The sequence below is a fragment of the Lagopus muta genome, chromosome 2 (assembly GCF_023343835.1).
Source record: "Lagopus muta isolate bLagMut1 chromosome 2, bLagMut1 primary, whole genome shotgun sequence".
Classification (NCBI taxonomy): Eukaryota; Metazoa; Chordata; class Aves; order Galliformes; family Phasianidae; genus Lagopus; species Lagopus muta.
Window position 1 is genome coordinate 79,383,615 of NC_064434.1, and position 20,078 is coordinate 79,403,692.

The window sequence follows — 20,078 nt, forward strand, 5'->3', positions numbered from 1 at the left end:
TTCAGCTGCAATATCACAGCTTCACGTATCCACGTCAGATTTTGCGTGGGTTGAATAAGAAGAGTGGCACACCTGGTGGTGCAGCCCCAGCCACAAAACAGTGCCTATCTCAAGATCAGTAGCTATAGCAGAGCCTCCTTTGTACATCAGTGACAGCAGAAAGCGCTCTGACAAAACACTCACTCAACACCTTACTAAGAAAGTTACCTTCCCATCAATAGAAGGTTTACACAATAACACAGCACTGTGACAGCTGGAGGAAACAGATCAGCTGCATCCCTTCCCTTAGTGAACACATCATCTTCCAGACTTAGCTAAAACGGCTCGGGCCGTTAAAAGAGAGATATAACGGGGGAAAACAAACAAACAAACAAACGAAAAAAAACCCATTATTTAAAACTTACATAACCGATCTCCCCGCGGAGCTCCTCAGGACGCGGGGGGGCCCCGCTCCCTTCCCGGCCCAGGACGGGGTGAGGCCCTGCCCCGCGGCCCTGCTGTGCCGGGATCGGGTACCGAGGCCTGACAGCCGCCCCCCGCCCGCAGCCCGCCCACAGCCCAGCGGCGGTTACCCGGCTGCCGCTGTCTCCGTGCTCGCTCCCCCGGCGGCCCCGCGTCCCGCCGGATCCCGTTCCTCCCGGCGGCGACGGCGGCCTCCGGCTGCGATGCGGCGACGGGGAGCGGCGGGAAGCGCCGCGGTGGCCCGACGGAGAGCGGTGGCGGCGCGGCGGCGAAGCGCTGGTAGCGGCGGCGGTAGGGGACGGCGGCGGGGGAGGCCGGCCGCGGCCCGGCCCCGGCCCCGATGTGCTGGAGCGAGAGGCGCGGGACCCCGCCGAGCCACTCTCTTTGAGCCGGTGAGAGTACGAGGAGGACGACGGGCCGGAGCGGCCGCTGCCAGAGCGGTACATGATGGCGGCGGCGGCCCGGGGGGTCCCGGCGGCCTGCGCGGGAGCCCCGACTCCTTCTGACCCGGGCCCCCCCCGTCCCCCGCGCGTGCGCGCCGCCGACCACTCTGGGCGCGCTCCCGAGCCGCCCCCCCCACCTCCCAGTCTCGCGGGCACGGGGGGGGCGGGGTGAGCGCGGCAGGGGGCGGGGGACAAGAGGCGGGACTCCGGGGACGCCCACACAAAATGGCGGCCGCCAGCCAGCGGTCACGTGCGTCCCGCGGCGGGGCGGGTAGCGCTAGGTAGGGGTGGCGCTGCGCTCAGGTATTTGTGTCGTGATTTTACCTCTTTTGCCGGGTGGCAGCGGTAGGATGAGAGATAACGGCTTGGAGTCGCACCAGGTTCAGGTTGGGTACGAGGAGAAATTTCTCAGGAGGAGTGCTGATGTCCTGCGACAGGCAGCAGCTAAACAGAGCGCGGGTTCTGTTGCGGGTCGAGGTCTGTCTGGTAGTCCTGTGCGTTTCTGCTGGCAGTGGGTCGGCGCAGCCACAGCTGACTCCCCAGCCTTGGGGTTTTCCCAGGGAGCGCTCCACCACACAGGCTCGGTGTTGTCACTGCAAATAAGAATAGGCTTTCGGTTATGTTGAGCAGCAGCTTAAGATTTCTTGGTGCCATTAGGTAAATAAAAGGGTTGGATTTTAACAGAACTTCATCACTTTGAAGATTAATGAAGTGAGTTAGTGAAATATGTGATAACTAAAGAGTGACTTGATTATAGATTTGTGGATGACAAGATTCACACTGAATAACAGGGTATCTTTGATGTGTGTGTAAGGGGCAAAGCATGCTCTTACAGATGCAATGAAGTATGTGGCTGTAAAATATCTCAGCACCCATGCTTGTGAAACAAATGTCTCATTAAAACATATGTAAGAAATGAGGTGGCTGGAAGAAGAATGAGCTTAGCTTATAGTTAAAACTTCCTTCTACTCAAATTTAGAGCAAATACTTGCAATATACTGTTATTCTCCTACAGGCACTAATTGAGGCTGGCTACAGCAGGATGACTTCATGCTGGTATCTATCCATGGATGGCCTTGAGGATCTGCAGGACCTGAGAGGTGCCCCAATCTGGGGGAGATGCTGATCACAGCTTGTTGTGATCCAGGAAGAGTTCTAAGGGTTTCACTTACCTTGGAAGCATAAGTAGTTATTTTGACTCTTGTAAGGTACTTTTCCTTATCAGCCCCCTTGGGTAGCAGAAATATTCTGGTACTTCTCACCAGTTATGTAACCCCTAGATCTTGTTGGGTTCATGAGTTCTGCACTGCCTGTTTTAGGCTTTGACCTAGGTACAGATGGATTGGGCTGTCAGGAGATGATCCTTCCCAGGTGATGGGAGGAAAAAGCAAGTGCCTGGATATAGTAAGGGGATGCCTTTGCACTGTCATCTGCTGCTTATTGCAGTTTATAGGATAGCAGGGGCCAGGCACAAGGAATGCCTTCATGTGCTGGTCCTCTACCTTTCACATTTTATTGCCAAGACTGGCTTGTTGTGTAAGGAAGGGAATTGCACCAAGCATGGAGAGGCCTATTATAAAGGTGGGGGACAGTTGAACCACCACGCTAAGGAAATATGCTCAGTTAATGCCAATCAATAGCGGAAGCTATTACTTTGCATTACTAAATTCTAAAACTAATTCTAAAACATTAAAATATTTGCTAGCTTGCTTTTGACCTTGTATCCAAAGGAGCTCTAAAGAGCAGCCTGGTGGTTTATAGTGATAGATTTAAATGCTGTGTGGAACTTGAAGGAATCCAGATGCCACAAACTGGTCAAGAATTTCACTAAAACTTCAAGTTAGCAAGTAAGCTGCTTAAGGGAAGAATGGAGAGAAGGGAAAAAAGTAAACAGGATATTCACTATGGCATTAAAAACAAGTTCAAATGAGAAAAATCCATTGATTGGTGGGTAATGCGTGACTTGTGCTTAATAACGTTTTATAGCACCCTCTTATTTTACTGAATGTAACCTTACACCTTCTGAACTCATTCTGTATTTACTGTAGTGTCACTTTACAGTCATGTGCCTTAGTGAAGCAAGTTTTTAAGGAGACTGGGCACCCATGGTAGGATTCAGTTAAATTAAGATTAGTGCTGAAGTTTGGGTCAGAGGAAATTTGAAGTTCTCAGCTCTTTGCAAGAGAAAGCATTCAGGGCAAAAGTTGAGCAGAGTTGACCTGCTTCTCAAAGGTTTGTAGTACTCTGTGATGAATGGTCCAGACCCATACTGGACAAAGGAGGTACCAGTCTGCTCTGCTACCAGTTCAGCTCCCAAACTGTGATTTGGAGTTATAGAACTCATCTTGGTTAGAGGAACTTGCAATTAGCTGTTGCTTGGTGAGGTGCTAGCTAATTGGATGCTGAGGGCAAAGTTGAGGTAATAAGGTGTCTGAATTCTTGTGAAGCCTCAAAGTCACAGGAGCAAATGACATTGAGAAGTGAAACAACAGAGTAAGAAAAGTCAGCAGTAGCAGTGTATGAATGAGTAAACAAGTCAGAACTGATGTTAATTCAGATTGGGCCACAAATAAAAAACAATGTCGAGAAAGACATATCTTAATTACTGTTTTTTTGCCTTCATTTGTTTGAGCTGAGAATAGATATAGGTCTGTGAGGCAGCCATACAGCACTTCCTCTAATGCTAAAATCAAACACATAGCAGTATTCAGGAAGGTGAAATAGCTGAAAGGAATCATAAAAAGGAGGAATGTTTAGATTCTGGTTTTGCTTCTACTTAAATGTGCTTAGGCAGAGCAGGCACCAGTGATTTCAGATTAGTTGGTGTGGATTAGTATTCTCAGAGGCGTCTGAAAGCTGATAGTCTTTCAGCCCAGGTGGAAAAATTCAAAGGAGAGAATATGATCCTTTTTCCTGGTATCTGAGGACTTCTTTGGTGTCTTACAAAGTTTGGTGTCTTACAAAAGTTTATTATTTTTTTCATTTGGAATTTAAATAAGATGTTTGAGCTGTGAAATCTGAAAGTTTCACTTGTGTGCAGCTCATGCTTCAGCCTCTTGTGTCTCTATTTGCTGTCTTGAGAATTTGCTTATTTCATTTTTTGAAGGGAAGCTTCCTTGACTGCAGAGGATGTAAACTAATTATCAAGGCCTCTACAGAAAAGTTTACTCTAGAAACCTCTGAATGGCCTTTGGGAGGAACCACAGCTTGACCAAAGGTACCTAACTAGTACAGATTAGTATCTTGCTTGGACATGAAAAGGCAGCCTTGCAACTCTGACACTTTAAGGACCTTAAGAAATAAGAATCCTCAAAGACAAAAATTAAACAATGTTGTACAGACATTCAGGAAAATAGTGCTATGTCAAGAAGTTGATGTGAACCAGAGCAGAAATTTTTGTCTCTCTTTGGATTTGTATATTCTAAGGCAATAAGAACTCTCAGTAATGAATAGTAGAGTGAATGTTGCCTTGTGCTGCTTTATAGGACAGTCTTCATTCCAGCTAAGTCTGTGCATCTGTGAGCACTGACTTCAGTCTCCATGCAGAAGCCAGTTTTCTGATGTGATGGATACAGAGACCAGAGGGTACTGAAATCTGCAGAGAGGACAGAGAACCAGTAAAGCTTGACCAAAAGAAAAAATAAATCTTACATGGCAAGAAGAAGATCAGAGAACAATGTGGCATGGAAGGAGTTCCTGAACTTGTATGGGGTTCCTGTAGGAATGGCAGACACTCAGATGGGTCTTCTCATGCTTTGTCCTTCTTCATAAACCCACAGCAGAAATCCTTGTGGTGGTGCCAGCTGCTATGTCTTTGTCTCCTCATACTTCTTTCCAGGAAACTATCATTAGAGAGTACTGTGGCCTCCAAGTACGTGCTCTTATCTCTGCTGCCTAACTCCTCTGGCCAGATTGCTCTGTGCTCCGGGACAGGAATGTCACTGGCATTCTGCTACCTCAGCACCCCGCTGATAACGCTTGCTAGCTCAGAGAATGCTTTATTGCCTTTCCGACGAGCTGTGAGTTGAAAGTAAAATTGGCGACCGGTGATGAATTATTGTCAGAGATGCGCTAATAGAGGGAGTACTGAGGGACGGTTTGGGGAAATGGAGTATCTCGAGCACCTGCTGCGAAGTCAGCGGTAGCAGCGCGTCCTCCGGACCGCAAGGGGGCGCGCGAGGCTCCCCTTGCCTCTCTCTTCCACGTGGGCAGCACGGAGCCGGGGGAGGGCCGAGCCTTGCCGAGGTACGGCGGGGGGTAGGGGTCAAAGTTGGGCGTGCGGCGGCAGCGCGTCGCTATGCCGGCCCCTCGGGGGAGCTGCCTGCCTCGGAGCGGCGTTGGTGCGGGCCGGGGGAGGCCCGGAAGACTCGGTGCTCGGCTGAGTTTGGTCGGACGGTGTAAGGCTCGAAACGGCCCGCGTGTATTTCAGTCTGCAAAGCACAGCGCGGAGCTCCCAAATTCTGCCGCTTTCCCAGCCCGCCTGCACGCTGGTGTGAGCTGGAGCGTGCGTGGCGTTACGTGCTGCTTTAAGGAGCACCTTTGTCCGCGCCCCTTTGAGGATGTGTAGAAGTATAACTGGTATGTGGTAGTTTAAGCAGCTCAAGATATTTTGAGGCGGGATACAAGCATGCCACTGTTTCCTGATGTTAATTTGGCAGGATGAGCTGGCCAAGCAAGCGCTCGACCTGGCGGTGCAGCAAGTACAGCATTCCCAGAGCAGTGAGGCTGTGGGGTGGCTGCAGGAGGCAGCGTAGCTCCAGCTGGAGCTTGCTTGGTTTGCAGGGCAGCTGATAAGACACCAGGTGTGCAATAGCCCTGGACTGCCTGATCCAGGAAGCTGTTTCTGGTCCTATGTTCATTTCTTATCACAGTCCACCCTGAGCGGGGCTGTGCTCGTCCCGTGCCTCATGCTGTTTGTTCTTTTCAACCTCAGGAGCTCCATCTCTCGTGTTCAGTTCCCACTGAAGGATGGAAAACATCCTGGCTGGTTTGTGTGGGACCAGCCCAGAAGATCCACTCCCTGTGTGGGTTCATGGCAGAGTTGGCCATTGCTTTAATCAGCTGGCACTGAACGTGTTTCCTCATGTGATCCTTGCTGCGGTCAGCGCCTGCTTCCTTGGCACTCCAAGGTATGACAACTCACTTGTCTGGCACTTGATTATTAGGCAGGACTGGAGGCAGGATGGAAGGGCTGGAAATTAGTTCTCCTGGAATGTGCCACGTATGTCATTAGAGAAAAACACAGTGTTATGATGCCGTTACATTTGTCAGTATCTGTCCTAATTCCAAGTACCAAGTACTGTGTTTAGCTCTGACTGATCCTTTGCAGAAAGGTATCCAGAAAGAACAGAGGGTATTGAGAATAAAATAACAGAGAAAAGTGAAAAGAATTTCAGTGAATGAGGGTTGTGAAAACTGGAAGTTTTCTTGACAGGGATCTAAATACAAGGTGGCACGGAAGATGTATGGGAGGTAATAAAGAGTTCAGCTAAATCCAAAATAGTTTTCCTGTTTACTGTTATCATGAATTTGTAAGTATGTCAATGTTCACTGATACTGAAAGGCCCCAAATAATAATGAAATCTTTTGCTAAGCAACTGAGATTGGACTTTACTTAGGCAGCATTATTGAAAGCAGATTTGAGAAGATAATTTTCTGGAGAAAGTATCACAAGTATGAGGGAAATCTAACAGAATTTGATCATCCAAAGGTTAAATATGCTTTTCTGTTAATCCTCAAGGATGGAGCCTCATTTGACCACAAAATATCAGTTTGCAAACAAATTTGTGTAGAGAAAAGTTATTTTCTATAGCATCTGAACCTCTGGTATTGATCAGATATTGGTTTTTATTGACCTGATCTAGTTCATCAATGTCCACAGTCTAAGTTAGATATCTAGGGAACTGAATAAAAAGAGGTGAAGTAAGAATGAATGGATGAAGGAAGAATGAGCAGAGGAGGAAAGGTGAGTGCTGACTGAGACATGATGGAATATCAACTGTGAAGATTTTATCTGCTCTTTCCTCCTCTAGATCTGGCTCTGGGATGTCTCACAGGCGAGGCTGGAGATGCAGAATTGCCATGTCATTTGTACTTGCTGGCTTGCTCCTTGCTGATATAATCCCAACCGCCATTTCTCAGCAGGAGCTGGGCCCTGTATACCTGGAAGTGTTAGCCAGTGGCATTGCTGCACTGACGTGGCTCACTCACGGCCTCGCACTCATCATGCTCTGCAGGTCCATTCACGGCTCTGCTAGGGGCCCTGCAGCCCTGGCTCTCCTCACTCTCTTACCACTGCCTTCCCTCCTCATCACACTGGTGTGGTATTGCCAAAGTGGGACAGCTTGGTCTCCTGCCCACCCTGCTGTCTCCTCCAGGTTCACCATTCTCTGTCTGAAGCTGGCCTCTCTGCTGACGTATGTGATTGGCTATCTCTTACCTGCTGCTGATAGGCATGAATTCCTCTCCATCAACAGCTCCTGGCAGCAGGATCAGCTCATTTCAGAGCCAGGGATCTCAGTGTCAGATCAGCAGGGAGTGGCAGAAGATGGTGAGAGCTGGCTCTCACGCTTCTTTTATGCTTGGATGAACCCTCTTATGAAACGTGGCTATCAGTGGAAGCTGAACCAACCACAAGATGTCTGTCTGCTTCCTCGAAAGCTTCAGGCTGCCAGGGTCTGCGATCAATTCTATGCCTGCTGGCAGAAGAAAGCAACTGTGCACCAAGTAGAGGAGGAGACAGTGTCTCTTACTAGCCCAATCATTGCTGGAGACAGTGGCAGTAGCAATGCCCTGGACAGGTCGCACCATGCCCAGGAGGCCGTGAGACTCCTCTCAGTGCTTCATGCAGCGTTTGGGCTTCGTTTCTACTCCTTGGGATTTCTCAAGCTGGCTGGTAGCCTGCTCGGCTTCTCAGGCCCTCTGCTTCTGAACCTGCTGGTGAACTTCATGGAGTCACAGCAGGAGCCCTTGAGCCACGGAGTGCTCTATGCTCTTGGGCTCTTTGCTGGCTCCTTTGTGGGTGCGCTTTTACGGAACCAGTTCAGCTACGAGGTGCAGAAGGTGATGCTGATGGTGCGAGCTGCTGTCATCTCTGCCATTTACCGCAAGGCTCTACGTGTTGGCAGCACCAGCCTTTCCCGCTTCACTGTGGGTGAAATTGTCAACTTCATGAGCACAGACACCAGTAGGTTGGTCAACTTCTGTCTCAGCTTCCACGAGGTGTGGAGCCTGCCCTTCCAGTTTGCCATTACGCTCTATCTTCTCTACCAGCAAGTGGGTGTAGCCTTTCTGGGAGGCCTGGCCCTGGCACTACTGCTTGTGCCCATCAACAAGGTCATAGCCAACCGCATCATGATGAGCAACACAGAGATGCTGAAGCACAAGGATACACGGGTCAAGGTGAGGGGAAGGTGGTGGCTTTATGAATTTGTTGTTAGGTTTTCTCCCCACTTGTCCCTGGAACATTGGCTTTTTAGCTACTTGCTGTGCATTTCAAGAGGCTGTACTGAATAATCAGTGTTGGGAAAAGTGCTAGAGGGGTTCGAAAGTGTTTCAGTGTAAAGTACATTCCCCACCCGCAAGATAGTGAATCTCTAATGCTTGTTTTGCCCTCTGGGCAAACTGAAGTTCCTTTGCAAGGTTCCTCTTCTGCATGCAGAAGATTGCTTCCTTTAGAGATGCTTCCATCCCATTACTTCGGTAATGCTGTCAGTGGTTGAGGTATCTTGCAGTCTGGACAAATGCAGTGATTGTGGCTGTGGTGGTTTTATCTCACTCTAGTTTGGCACCCTCAGTCAGCTTTTCCACAGCTGTTTGGAACTACTGAAATATTTATCTTCCTGACAGAAGATGCATGTAGTAGTACAGGATGTGTTGGACCTCTTCCAGGTGTTTCAAGATGAGTTTGCTAGGCATCTTTCTTGTTGCTATTCTTTCATGTCAGGCACAGGCATATTTCAGCTTGCTCTGTGCATGCTGATGTGAGAGCAAGAATGAGAGGGGAACATGTTGCAGGGATACCTGAGCTGTTAGATGTGAGCCTGCTTGGCTTTGGACGCAGGCTAACTGGGAAGTTGTATAGTATTTTGTCTTTTCGTGAGCCTTTCAGGCACAGGTAGCTGAGCAAGCTGGTGGAATGAATGAGAGCAAAGTTCTCAGCAGCTGCCACTTGAGTTCATATTTCTGTTAGCAAAAAATGGCTCCTGGTATCTGTAGCCTGGCCCTTAAGCAGGAGTCAAATGCAAACCTGAGCACAGCCCAGATGCCTAACTGGCATTTGGTGTGTTAAGCAGATACTGTGTGCTTTTTCTCTATGCCTGCAGCTAATGACAGAGTTCCTAAGTGGCATCCGTGTTATCAAGTTTTATGCCTGGGAGAAGCACTTCAGCACCAGGATAAATGCCTGCCGAGCTAAAGAGCTGCAGAAGTTGCGAGCCATCAAGTACTTGGATGCTGTGTGTGTTTATCTGTGGGCAGCACTGCCAGTTGTTGTCTCCATTGTCATCTTCATCACCTATGTCCTAATGGGTCACCAACTCACTGCCACAAAGGTGAGTGAAGGAGGAGGTCCCAATTGACAGCACTGCTCACTGTAGGTAGTAGAGCTTCAAATTTGTCTCTCGCAGAGGACAATCTGCAGTGGGACTGCATCCCTGAGACAGCTTTTCTAGGAAATGATCTCACCCTGTGTCTCTCCATAGCTTTTTTTGGCTCTCACTCTTGAAGCCATTTGGAGAATACAAGATGCAGAGGAGGTACTGCCTTTGGTTCATGGTTGTTTTCTTACCCGTGCAGGTGTTCACAGCATTGGCCCTTGTGGGGATGCTCATCCTCCCCCTCAACAGCTTCCCATGGGTGTTGAATGGGACTTTGGAAGCCAAAGTTTCCCTGGATCGAATTCAGCGTTTCCTTGAACTCATGGACCAGGATTTGGAAGCTTATTATGCCCTAGGTAATGGCAAAGGATGCTGGCAGGGTTGGGACCTTGGGCAGGAGACATTTGGAGCAGAGAGCTGAGGTGTGAAAGGCAGCGCTGGAGGGCAGCCATCTGTCACACCATGACTCACCACGCAAGTTGTCAGAGTACTGGCACTTCATTTCTGTAAAAACAGAATACAAGGCTACAACATTTTTCTTTACCAAACATAGGCCATTGCTTGTCCTCAAAGAATCCCACCGCTAGTGTGCCTTTAAAAGAAGCTGCTCCCTCCTCCATCCAAAGTCTTCTGATAATGAAGCCATCAAAAACCCCAATTTTGCCTTGGCAAGTAGGCATGAGTGCCTCTCCTGAGTCATCACAGTTCCATTTTTCTCCTTCCTTGCCTTATGCTAGTTCTCTGCCAGTCTTTCACCTTCAACAATAAAACCAGATTATCCTCACAGTGTCTCACTGAGAGCCAGCAGGTCAGCCTGTGTGTCCTCTGGGAGTTGGAGAATGGAGGATTGGAGAAAATGAGGTGTAAGTTTAAGGACAAGTCAGTAAGCAAGTGTCTTTCTTATTCTGAGGTTGGGTTCAGGGCATTCTGGCCATGCTCTGTTTCTGCCTCTTGCACTTGGGAGCCAAGCTGATAGTATTCATGATGCCAGGTTCTTGTTGCCCTATGGCATTCGCACTGTAATGCTACTTCTTCCTTGTAGGTAGCACTTCAGGAACAGCTTCTGCCATAGATATAAGAGGTGCAGATTTTTCATGGGTGCCAGCCATAGAAGGAAGCACCAGCCAGCCCTTATCTACTGGCAGTCTGCAACTGCACATTGAGAACCTCTCAGTGAGAAAGGTGAGCAGGAATGCAGGAGGAAACAAAGATGGCACTAGAGTGGCACATTTTCCTGGTTTTACGAGCTATATGTGAAGAATTTCTCTTGGCTCAGTGGTACAGGACACATATAATGTGTTGAGATGGACTGGAGGAAGTCCATGCTGTGTATTAACATATCAGGTTGGTCCTTTTCAATTCCCTTTACAGGGAATGCTCCTGGGAGTTGTTGGGAAGGTTGGATCTGGAAAGAGCTCTCTGCTTGCAGCTATCACTGGAGAACTCATTAAGTAAGTAATATTAAGACTTCTCCTTGCCTGGTCCTCCCACACCATGGCAGGAGGGGACCATTGAGTGCTATTTGTATTTCTTGGTCATTTCGATCTACCGACAGTTTACCTTTGCTGTCTTTCTGCTTATCTCTGGTGTGTTGCAGACAGGGTGGGCAAGTGTATATTTGTGACCTGGAGCAAGGATTTGGCCTGGCCACACAGGAGCCTTGGATCCAATTTGCCACTGTCCGTGAGAACATCCTTTTTGGGCGACAATATGATGCCAGGCTGTATGAGGAGGTGGTAGAGGCCTGTGCCCTCTCTGAGGACCTGAATGTGAGTGCCCGAACTGCAAAACTTCTTGGGCTTCCTCAGCCATACATTCTGCCTGATATTCACTGGGAGGAGTTCTCATTCTTGCAGGCTTTAACCTGCTTTTCCGGTGTCACAGTCACTCAGCTTTACTATGATTAACAGTCCGAGATTGTACTCAGCACCAGTTTTCTTTAAGATGTGAGATCGCTCCGTTAGCACTTTGGATGGTTTCCTTGGTGCTAAGCCAAAAACCCTTGATTCTGATGAAAGATATTTTATCAGAACATCGCCAGGTTTTTCAACAGAATCTGTCAGCAGCTGATGCTTTTTTGGATCAGAGATGCTGAGTCCTTCCATCAATAATGCATGTATTATACGTTTGAAGCTCGTGGCTATATTAGCCAATAAACTTGCTGTTAGACCTGGTGAGAAGCTAGCCTCCTCTTCTGAGTTTAAAACCTAGACTGAGAATTTCTGAAGTGCCAGGTACTAAAAGCTCCTATTTGCTTCAGCAGAAGCAGTGAGTACTGTACAAGGGCAAAGTATTTATTTGACAAGTGGTAGCCTATGCCTATGGGAAGTATTTCTGGCTGCTGAAATTTAGTTTTTTTTTTTTTCCTGCTAAGCTGGGAACGGGCCCTGGCATTATTTTGTTGTAGGCACAGCTATTGCTTTCCCAGATAAACCTTGGGCACAGTTCTGGAGTTGTCTCGGACCAGAAGCCACTCAGTGGGTAGTTTATATGTGGCCACCTATTTTGGAATATAAGAGTCTAGTGGCATGAATGCTACCAAGCTTGCCAGTTGCCTGCAGAACCACTGTATGTACTGTTGCATTGTTTCATTGTTTTGTAAGTTATCATCCAAAGAGTTGCTGACAGAGTCAGGAGAGGGATCTCAGTGTTCTCATCTTTAGTCCACAGTGGTTTCCTATCCTTTTTAAACGGATTTCCTTGAATGTTTCAGGTCTTACCTGCAGGTGACCAGACAGAGGTGGGTGAAAATGGTGTGACACTCAGTGGGGGTCAGAAGGCTCGAATAGCCCTTGCCAGGGCTGTTTACCAGGTAAATAGCAAAGCAGTTCTGCTGTGCCTTGTGCCAAGTTGATTGTAAAGTTGGAAGCATGCAGATGTACAGTGTGCTCTGGCTGCATGCCTTAAACCACTTCATGCTGGCCTAAAGTTTCTGGCAGTGTGCCACGCTGAGACACTTCTCCAGCATTGCCTGCTCAGGCAGGGCCAACAGCTGTGTCCTTGTCTCTTGTCTTTTTCTCAGGAAAAAGAGTTTTACCTTCTTGATGATCCCCTGGCTGCAGTTGATGCGGATGTAGCTAATCATCTTATGCAGAAGTGCATTCTTGGAATTCTCCAACACAAGACCAGAATCCTTTGCACCCATAGGACAGAATTTTTGGAGAAGGCTGATGCCTTGTTGTTGATGGACAATGGCAGGATAATCAAGACAGGTACAGTGGCTGTCTTCACAGGCATCCATTTGTGCCAGTTTGGAGTGGCTGGAGCAAAGATGGCTGTTAGGGAGTAGGAGTAACTAGAGGGGAACACAAGGAACGATAAAGAGTTTGAGAACACTGCAGGTGAGTGAATAAGACTGTGTGGAAGGGAGCATACAGACTCACAGATATAGACATAGAAAGCTGATAACACAGAAGGACATGGCAGGGATAGATGGAGAAGAACTTTAAAGAAAGCAGTTGCTGTGGGAGAAAATAGGAAATGTCATGAGAACAAACCTGGTCCATTTCATAACAATAATCAGGAAGAATCATCTATTTATCTCAGGCTCTGAAACATGTGCGTGTGTTTCTTTGCAGGCCCACCAGCTGATATTCTGCCTCTTGTGGAATCTGTCCCCAAATTCAAGGATGTGAACAAGAGGCGGGATGATAAAGGTCTGCACCTGGCAAGCTTGGGGGTGGCTGGGACAGTACGGATCATCCGAGCACCCAGAGAGAACCTATATTTGATGGCTTTTGGCCTTGAAGCAGAGCTCTCACTACCTATGGCAGAGCTGATCTATGGGTATTGTGTTCAAAGGGGAAGAGAAGGCTATCAGCTATTGGTCTGATACAGTGTTTGGATCTGCTTTTCCATTCGTGGCTCAGATCTGGATAGGAATCTGCCAGCATTGGTGCACCTATTGCAAAAGGGCAGAGAGGAGGGAATAAGTCTTCCTCATGGCCTTGATTTGCTCTGTTGTCATCAAGGAGCAGCTGCAGGAGGTACCAACGACACTGACTTTTGTGTTTGCTTCTGCCCCAACAGACTCTGATGAGCAGGACCAGGAAGAAGTTATAGAGACAGAGGCAGAAGAATCATTGCAGGACAAATGTCTCCTCCACAAGGAGGAGGAAAAGAAAGAAGGGGCTCTGGATTTTCAGGTCTACAAGGCATATTGGTTGGCAATGGGAAGCTGCTTAGCATTATCTATCCTCCTCTCACTGCTCCTGATGCAAGGTGAGACAATGATCCAAGAACACAACTCTCTTTAAATGTTCTTGTCCTTTTTTTTTCCTGGCTGTGTGGAGTCCAGGGAAAGAAAACAGTAAGAGGTTTGATCATTGTCCCCACACCAAGAAGAGCCCTTTTCTACAAACTAGTATAGTATGTTGGGAATGAGGGGAGAATTATGTGGGAAAAGGAAAAAGGATCTGGCCTCTCATTTGCTGCTGTAGTTGTGTGTCTGTTTGTTTAGCAGTTTCCTTTCACTGCTGCAGATCATGGCAGTTCTCTTGCTTCTGTTCTACTAGTAACAATGCAGAATGAGGACAGGGACTGCATGAGGCTGAGTCGCAATAACTGAAATTTCCCAGCAGCTTCCCTTCCAATTTTTCTGCTTTGTTTTTGCTGACTTGAAGATTGAATCCTTTATGCAGTCTGTCTCTCTCTGTAGCATCCAGAAATATCTCAGATTGGTGGCTCTCACACTGGATCTCCAGCATATCCAAAGCAGCAAATACATCTGTGATGGTCTCTTCAGCTTCCCTACCTTCCACAAAGCTGCTTCTCTTCTCCATTGTTGGGCTTGTGTAAGTGAATGCTGAGCGGGAGATGCTGAAGGAAACACACTCATTTACTCATTTTGCCTTTGTGCATTTCCTGTGAGTATCCTTCTTGAGACCATCTCATTGCAGGCAGGGGATCTGTAAGACTGCTTTGAGAAAGGAAAAAAAAAAAAATTGAAATCTCTGGCCAGACAGGGAATTTATGAGGTGTCTGTAGAGCCTGTAACCAGAGGCTGATGGAAGGCCTCTGGCTGCATAAGTAGTCAGTATTTATCTCAGCAGGGCAAAAGAGTATCAGGCTCAAGTATCCCAATTTTCCCTCAAGTCTGCTTTTCAGTTCAGATGCCCTGAGTGTAACTTTGCTGCCATGGGGACCTAAGCAGATTCATAATCTTCCTCCTTCTCTGTTCTAGCTCCCCCATTCAAGTTCTGAACACAGCCCCAGTCCCTTCCAATGCTTCGGTGGATGTGAATTTCTACCTGGCAGTTTATGGGGGCATTGCAGGGGCCAACTCTCTCTTCACCATTTTTCGGGCCTTCCTATTTGCCTATGGCACTATCCGTGCTGCCATTGTCATTCACAAACGACTGCTCCAGAGAGTTATAAAGGTAATGGTCTGAAAATACAGTACAGAGTTCTTGCAAGTCATTCTCCACTGGTGTGTTTTTAATGGTTTGGAGTAAGGGTGTGAGAAGTAGATTTCTGCTGTGTTTATCTGATGAACTGATTAGCTGCCTCTGGCTGACTTGCTTTCTCAATCCTCTGTTGCCAGGCCACAGTCACCTTCTTTGATACCACACCAACAGGCCGGATCCTGAACCGCTTCTCCTCAGATCTGTACTGTGTGGATGACAGCTTGCCATTTATCCTTAACATTTTCTTGGCTAACATGTATGGGCTTTTGGGCATGCTGGTGATAATCACTTACGGTCTCCCTTGGATTGGCCTGGTCTTACTTCCTCTGGCTGCTATTTACTTCTCCATCCAACGCTATTACCGGCGCACATCCCGGGAACTCAAGCGTCTTTACAGTGTCACCCTGTCCCCCATTTACACTCATTTCTCAGAGACTCTCTCAGGACTGAGCAGCATTAGAGCCATGCGGGCCACGCAAAGGTGAGTGGAAGGAAAGAGCACCTAGAGAGGCAGAGTTTTGGCTTTATAGATCAGGGTCATCCTAACATGGAGCTAGTTACATGGTGGTAGGAATACCTATGATTTTGGGCAGTAGCAATGAGGGCTGAGTGGTGCACAGCCTTTATGAACTTCTGTTGTGCTTCCACCAGGTTTGAGTTGGAGAATGAGCTGCGCCTAGAACACAATCAGCGCTGCCTCTTTGCCAGCAACACAGCAATGCAGTGGCTGGACATTCGCTTGCAAATGATTGGAGTTGCTGTGATTACAGCTATTGCAGGAATTGCCATCATCCAGCACCAGAAGCAGATAGGAAATCCAGGTAGGCTGTCGGGGTTTTTCTTCGCCTCCCTGAGACTGTGGTCCAGGGATTCCTCTCAGCCCAGAGTTGCATGTCTCTGTATACCAGAGTAAAATCCAGAGTTCCTGCTCCTTGTCACTCTGTATGTTGCCCACATTGTGATGCTTTGGCTCCTGTTGCTGCTTTTACACGTCCCTGTGCAACAGTGAGATCCCAGACTCTAGAATGTTGGCTTCTCTCTTTTCTTTTGTGTTGTTTTTTCTTTGTCCTTCCAAGATCCCAGCTCCTTCCCTGCCATTAACATCCTTGTGTATGCTTTTGTCCTCTCAGGACTTGTGGGCCTGGCACTCTCATATGCGCTGTCTGTTACAAACCTGCTCTCAGGCCTCATTTCCAGCTTCACTACAACAGAAACCATGATGGTGAGCGTGGAGCGGACAGAGGAATATACCACAGACATCCCCATGGAGCCCCAGGATAAACTGGTCCAGGTAAAACCTTAAGTATGTTTTCAGGGATCAGCCCATCTGCTGGCCCTGTGCCTTGTGGTTTCTTCCTGGGGAAGGTCAAAAGGTTCCAATGAGTGGTTGGAAAGCACTCACTCAGAGAATCTGCTTCAGTTATTCATCCTTTACCAATACACCCCCAGGAGGATAAACCTCAGGCAGGAATTGTTGAAGGCTAGAGTGATGGAAAAGGATGGAAAAGCAGAAGGGGGTGTTAGGGCTAAACTGTGATAGGAAAAAAAGTTGTAGAAGGAGACAGATCTGAGCTGCACCTTCAGTCTGTTCAAAAGCCAAGCAATTATCCAAAGGGATGTGTGACTCTTGGCCTGTGTGGAGATGGGGCTGAAGATGGCAGTCACATTCATCCTCTGTCTTTCTCTGGTGCTTCTCTTAGGTTGCTGCTGACTGGCCAAGCCAAGGGCTTGTGGAATTCCAGCAAGTGATCCTGGCCTACAGAGCAGGCCTTCCCAATGCACTTGATGGAGTGAGTTTCACGGTGTACCCTGGAGAGAAGGTGGGGATTGTGGGTCGCACAGGATCTGGAAAATCCACCCTTTTCTTGGCACTATTCCGCATGCTGGAGCTGAAAGCAGGCCGTATTCTCCTGGATGGTGTTGACAGCCAGCTGGTGGGCTTGGAGGAGCTGAGGTACAGAGGGTCTGAGCAGAGCAAGGGCCAGCCTGGGTGGAGGGGAGGGGGTCTGGAAGCCACTGATTGGATACCAAAAAGAAGAGTCAGGAGGAAAAGGCTTACTCTGTCTGTAGTGGTTTCTCATAAGTTGCTTTGTTGTTTCTGTAGACCTGTACTGAGGAAACCAAGTTGAATATGTGGCTTAAGCCCTATCTCTGTGTCTTTAAGATATGCAGCCAAGGCATGCCAGGGGGGGAAAAAAAAAAAAAAGAGGCCATTGCTTTTCTGCAGAACCTACCCCATGTGACTTCAGCTATCCTTTGCTTGCAGATCTAGACTGGCTATCATCCCCCAGGATCCGTTTTTATTCAGTGGCTCAATCCGAGAGAATTTGGACCCTCAGGGAAAATGGACAGATGCTGAACTCCATGAAGTGCTAGAGCAGTGCCACCTGTGGGATGCTGTTACCCAGATAGGTGAGTCTGGAGCCAGTGTGGAGAGATTGGTGGGCCCTGCTACTGGGAGAGGAAAGAAAGCTTCCAGTCAGAAAGTTGATGAAAAGGGATCAGGTAGATGTGGTAGGGAATTGGTTAGATGAGGCCCCACTAGCACCAATGAGAGCCCAGTGACATTTCCAGAGATTTAGTATCAAGAAACAGTCAGGTGGTGGATTGGATGGCAGAATCTTGCTGATCAGCCTAGGCACCAGTGGATGCTCAGGCAGAGCCTCAGAGATGCCGTAGCCCTGGTTCTAGCAGCACATTTCATGTCTCTGGCAGATGTTGCTTGCATCCAAGCAGAAAGGCTTTGATTTCAAAGGCTTGGGACTGACTGGGATTGGAATTTTGAGTGCTGTGGGGGAAAAAAAAAACAGACTGGGAGAGCTGTCTACACAGAGCGTGGTGTGATAACTGCTCAGTTTGACCTCTGCAGGTGGATTGGACAGTGAGCTGGGAGAGAGAGGAAAGAGTCTATCTGTGGGTCAGAGGCAGCTGGTGTGTCTGGCAAGAGCCCTCCTGACACAGGCCAAGGTGAGTGCCTGCCTCCATGAAAGCGAGGAGTGAGTTGCTGATGGCTGTGTTGGCACAACAGGGCAGGGTGCTCCAGGAGTGGGGTGTGGTGGTGATGGATGACCTGTGCTACCTTGTCACACTATCCCTTGGCATAGACTGGGGTCTCCTCAGTGATGTTTGGGTGTCCCCTTCACTCTGTCCCTGGCAGGTGTTGTGCATTGATGAGGCCACAGCCAGTGTGGATCAGAAGACAGACCAGCTGCTGCAGCAAACCATCCGCCAGCGCTTTGCTGACAAAACTGTTTTGACAATTGCTCACAGGTACGGAGAAACCATCGCTCCATGTGTAAATTCGTTTTGACGCAGTGTTATGCCCTCAGAGGAAGCAGTGGCTGTGCCTGCCATGCCTGAAGGTTGAGCAGAACAAGGCGGTTAAAATGCTGTACCTAGAAACTGGGTGACAGCAGAGGGAAATACTGTATGGCTGATGGCTCTCTTGGGCATTGCCTGCTGGGACCAGGGGGTGAACTAGGCGTGCGGTTCTGGCTAATGGGGCAAGGAGCAGTGGGGGAATACCCTACACAAAAAAACAGCAGTTGGACATATGAGTGAAGCAGGTGGCTCTGGCTCAGTAGAGGGCACTGCAGGACAACCAAAGGTGAAGGGCTGCAGGCAGCTTCTGGCCAGGGAAAGTAGAGCACTTAGTAATTCTGTTTTCCAGTCCTCCGAGTGTTGGTTCCAGCCTGCATCTGACCCTGACAGGCTGGACATTCCCCAGACAGTACACAGCAGCAGTGCTTGCTCCACAGCCAAGAGATCTAATGTAAGAGTCAAAGCAGTGACAGAGGAGCGCAAAGCACAAATGCTGTGGATACTGAGAAGGGATGGGTAAGCAGTGGTCTCTGCCCTGAATGCTCCCACTGTTGTCAAATGGAAGAGAATTTGGAGGAAGGTCATACAGTAGTATGTAGGGTGTTCTAAAGGGAACTGCTTCCCAGCACCGGGTTTACCACAAAAATAAAAATCAGGCAAGCAGGTGACAGGGGATGTTGTCAAGTGGGAGTGGTGGATAACAGGCAGGGTGGGCCAGACCTTGCAAGGGAATTGAGTGGGTCTTGTTAAGTGGATTAGATAAGGAGGTAGGAGATGGGAATAGGATTTGAATGCTAGGGAGATAATGCAGAGCTAGAGTAGAAAAGTAAGCACACTGTGGGCTGAGGAGTGTGTTTGGGGTGTGGTCAAGCTCTCTTTGAAAGAGCAATTACTGAGGAGAACCAGCAGAGGAGGGAGTGACAGAAGGTAAAGCAAGACTGGGTTGGAAATGGCCCCAGCCTCTTTTCCCCTAGAACTGAGATTGGGTAGAGCACTAAGGAGGGAGAAATAATGATGGGATTCTGTACCTGTGGTTGTTCCACACCATTCGGTTTTGAGTGAGCCATTAATTGGACGGGCAAACAGAAGCAACTCAATAACTCTGCTGTGAGGATGGAAACATCCTGTATTTCAGTGGTGGACAGAAGTTGCCTGGTGAACTGGACTGTAGCATGCCCCTGAGTGCATAAGGAGAGGCTCTGTGAATATTAGTGCTGGGCATGTCTTGGGCCTGTTCTTGACAGCAGGTAAAGCAGTGCGTGGAGTTCTTCCTCCTCAGCTCCACTAATGTGTCCTGGTGTCTGCTGTCCACAGGCTGAACACCATCTTGGACTCAGATCGTGTGTTAGTGATGCAGGCTGGAAGAGTGGTGGAGCTGGACTCACCTGCCTGCCTAAGCAAAAAGGACGGCTCCTTGTTTCAGCGCCTGCTGCACAGTGGGCAGCAGTGACCTCCTTCTGGGGCTGAGGTCAGGCAGTCCTTCTGGGTCTGTGTCTGCCTTTCCTCTTGCCTCAGCTGCCAGCTCCATCCCTGCAGAGCCAGGAGCTGCTGAAGTGAGAGGAGGGGTCATTGCCTCCTGCTGACAATGACTGTGTATCTCAGGAATGGAAGCATGGCCTTTCTTATAGTTGGGAAAAGTGAACTGGTGCTTAGGGCCATGTGAGCCTGGCTGGTGGGGCACTGTTGCCCTCCAAAGCTTCCCTTTGAGATTACAGAGGGCTTTACTCCTCACTGAAGAATCAGTGACTCCTAATCTGAGGCTCAGTCTCATGTATGCAATTTAGAATAAAATGGAAACATTCTTGTGAAGTTGTGTTATTTGGGTTTCTTTCCCCTTTGCCCTCCAGACA

General features: G+C 48.5%; 2 protein-coding genes across 13 annotated transcripts in view; one reads left to right on the forward strand and one right to left on the reverse strand.

The window, feature by feature from the left end:
- ZNF318 (zinc finger protein 318) overlaps window positions 1-1,027 on the reverse strand; it is a 30,629-nt gene extending 29,602 nt beyond the window's left edge. The window contains exon 1 of the mRNA XM_048937544.1: window positions 573-1,027. Coding sequence (XP_048793501.1) covers window positions 573-908 — 336 coding nt within the window. The 5' untranslated portion in view covers window positions 909-1,027. The remainder of the gene's footprint in view (window positions 1-572) is intronic.
- ABCC10 (ATP binding cassette subfamily C member 10) lies at window positions 831-20,037 on the forward strand. Of its 12 annotated transcripts, XM_048937553.1 has the most exons (25): window positions 1,113-1,208; window positions 1,921-2,113; window positions 4,012-4,924; window positions 5,564-5,707; window positions 5,839-6,034; window positions 6,938-8,306; window positions 9,230-9,457; window positions 9,702-9,858; window positions 10,545-10,684; window positions 10,874-10,953; window positions 11,100-11,271; window positions 12,216-12,314; window positions 12,525-12,714; window positions 13,081-13,158; window positions 13,532-13,723; window positions 14,160-14,295; window positions 14,685-14,880; window positions 15,045-15,388; window positions 15,559-15,728; window positions 16,038-16,198; window positions 16,608-16,861; window positions 17,174-17,319; window positions 17,777-17,874; window positions 18,065-18,177; window positions 19,543-20,037. In XM_048937553.1, exons 5-25 carry the CDS (start codon window positions 5,874-5,876, stop codon window positions 19,676-19,678), a joined length of 4,620 nt encoding a protein of 1,539 aa, XP_048793510.1. In that variant the 5' UTR covers window positions 1,113-1,208; window positions 1,921-2,113; window positions 4,012-4,924; window positions 5,564-5,707; window positions 5,839-5,873; the 3' UTR covers window positions 19,679-20,037. The 12 variants fall into 12 exon arrangements, with proteins under 12 accessions (XP_048793521.1, XP_048793519.1, XP_048793510.1 ...); XM_048937552.1 differs by lacking the exon at window positions 5,564-5,707 and having other exon boundaries at window positions 4,012-5,150; XM_048937554.1 differs by lacking the exon at window positions 5,564-5,707.
- Window positions 20,038-20,078: the final 41 nt, after the last annotated feature.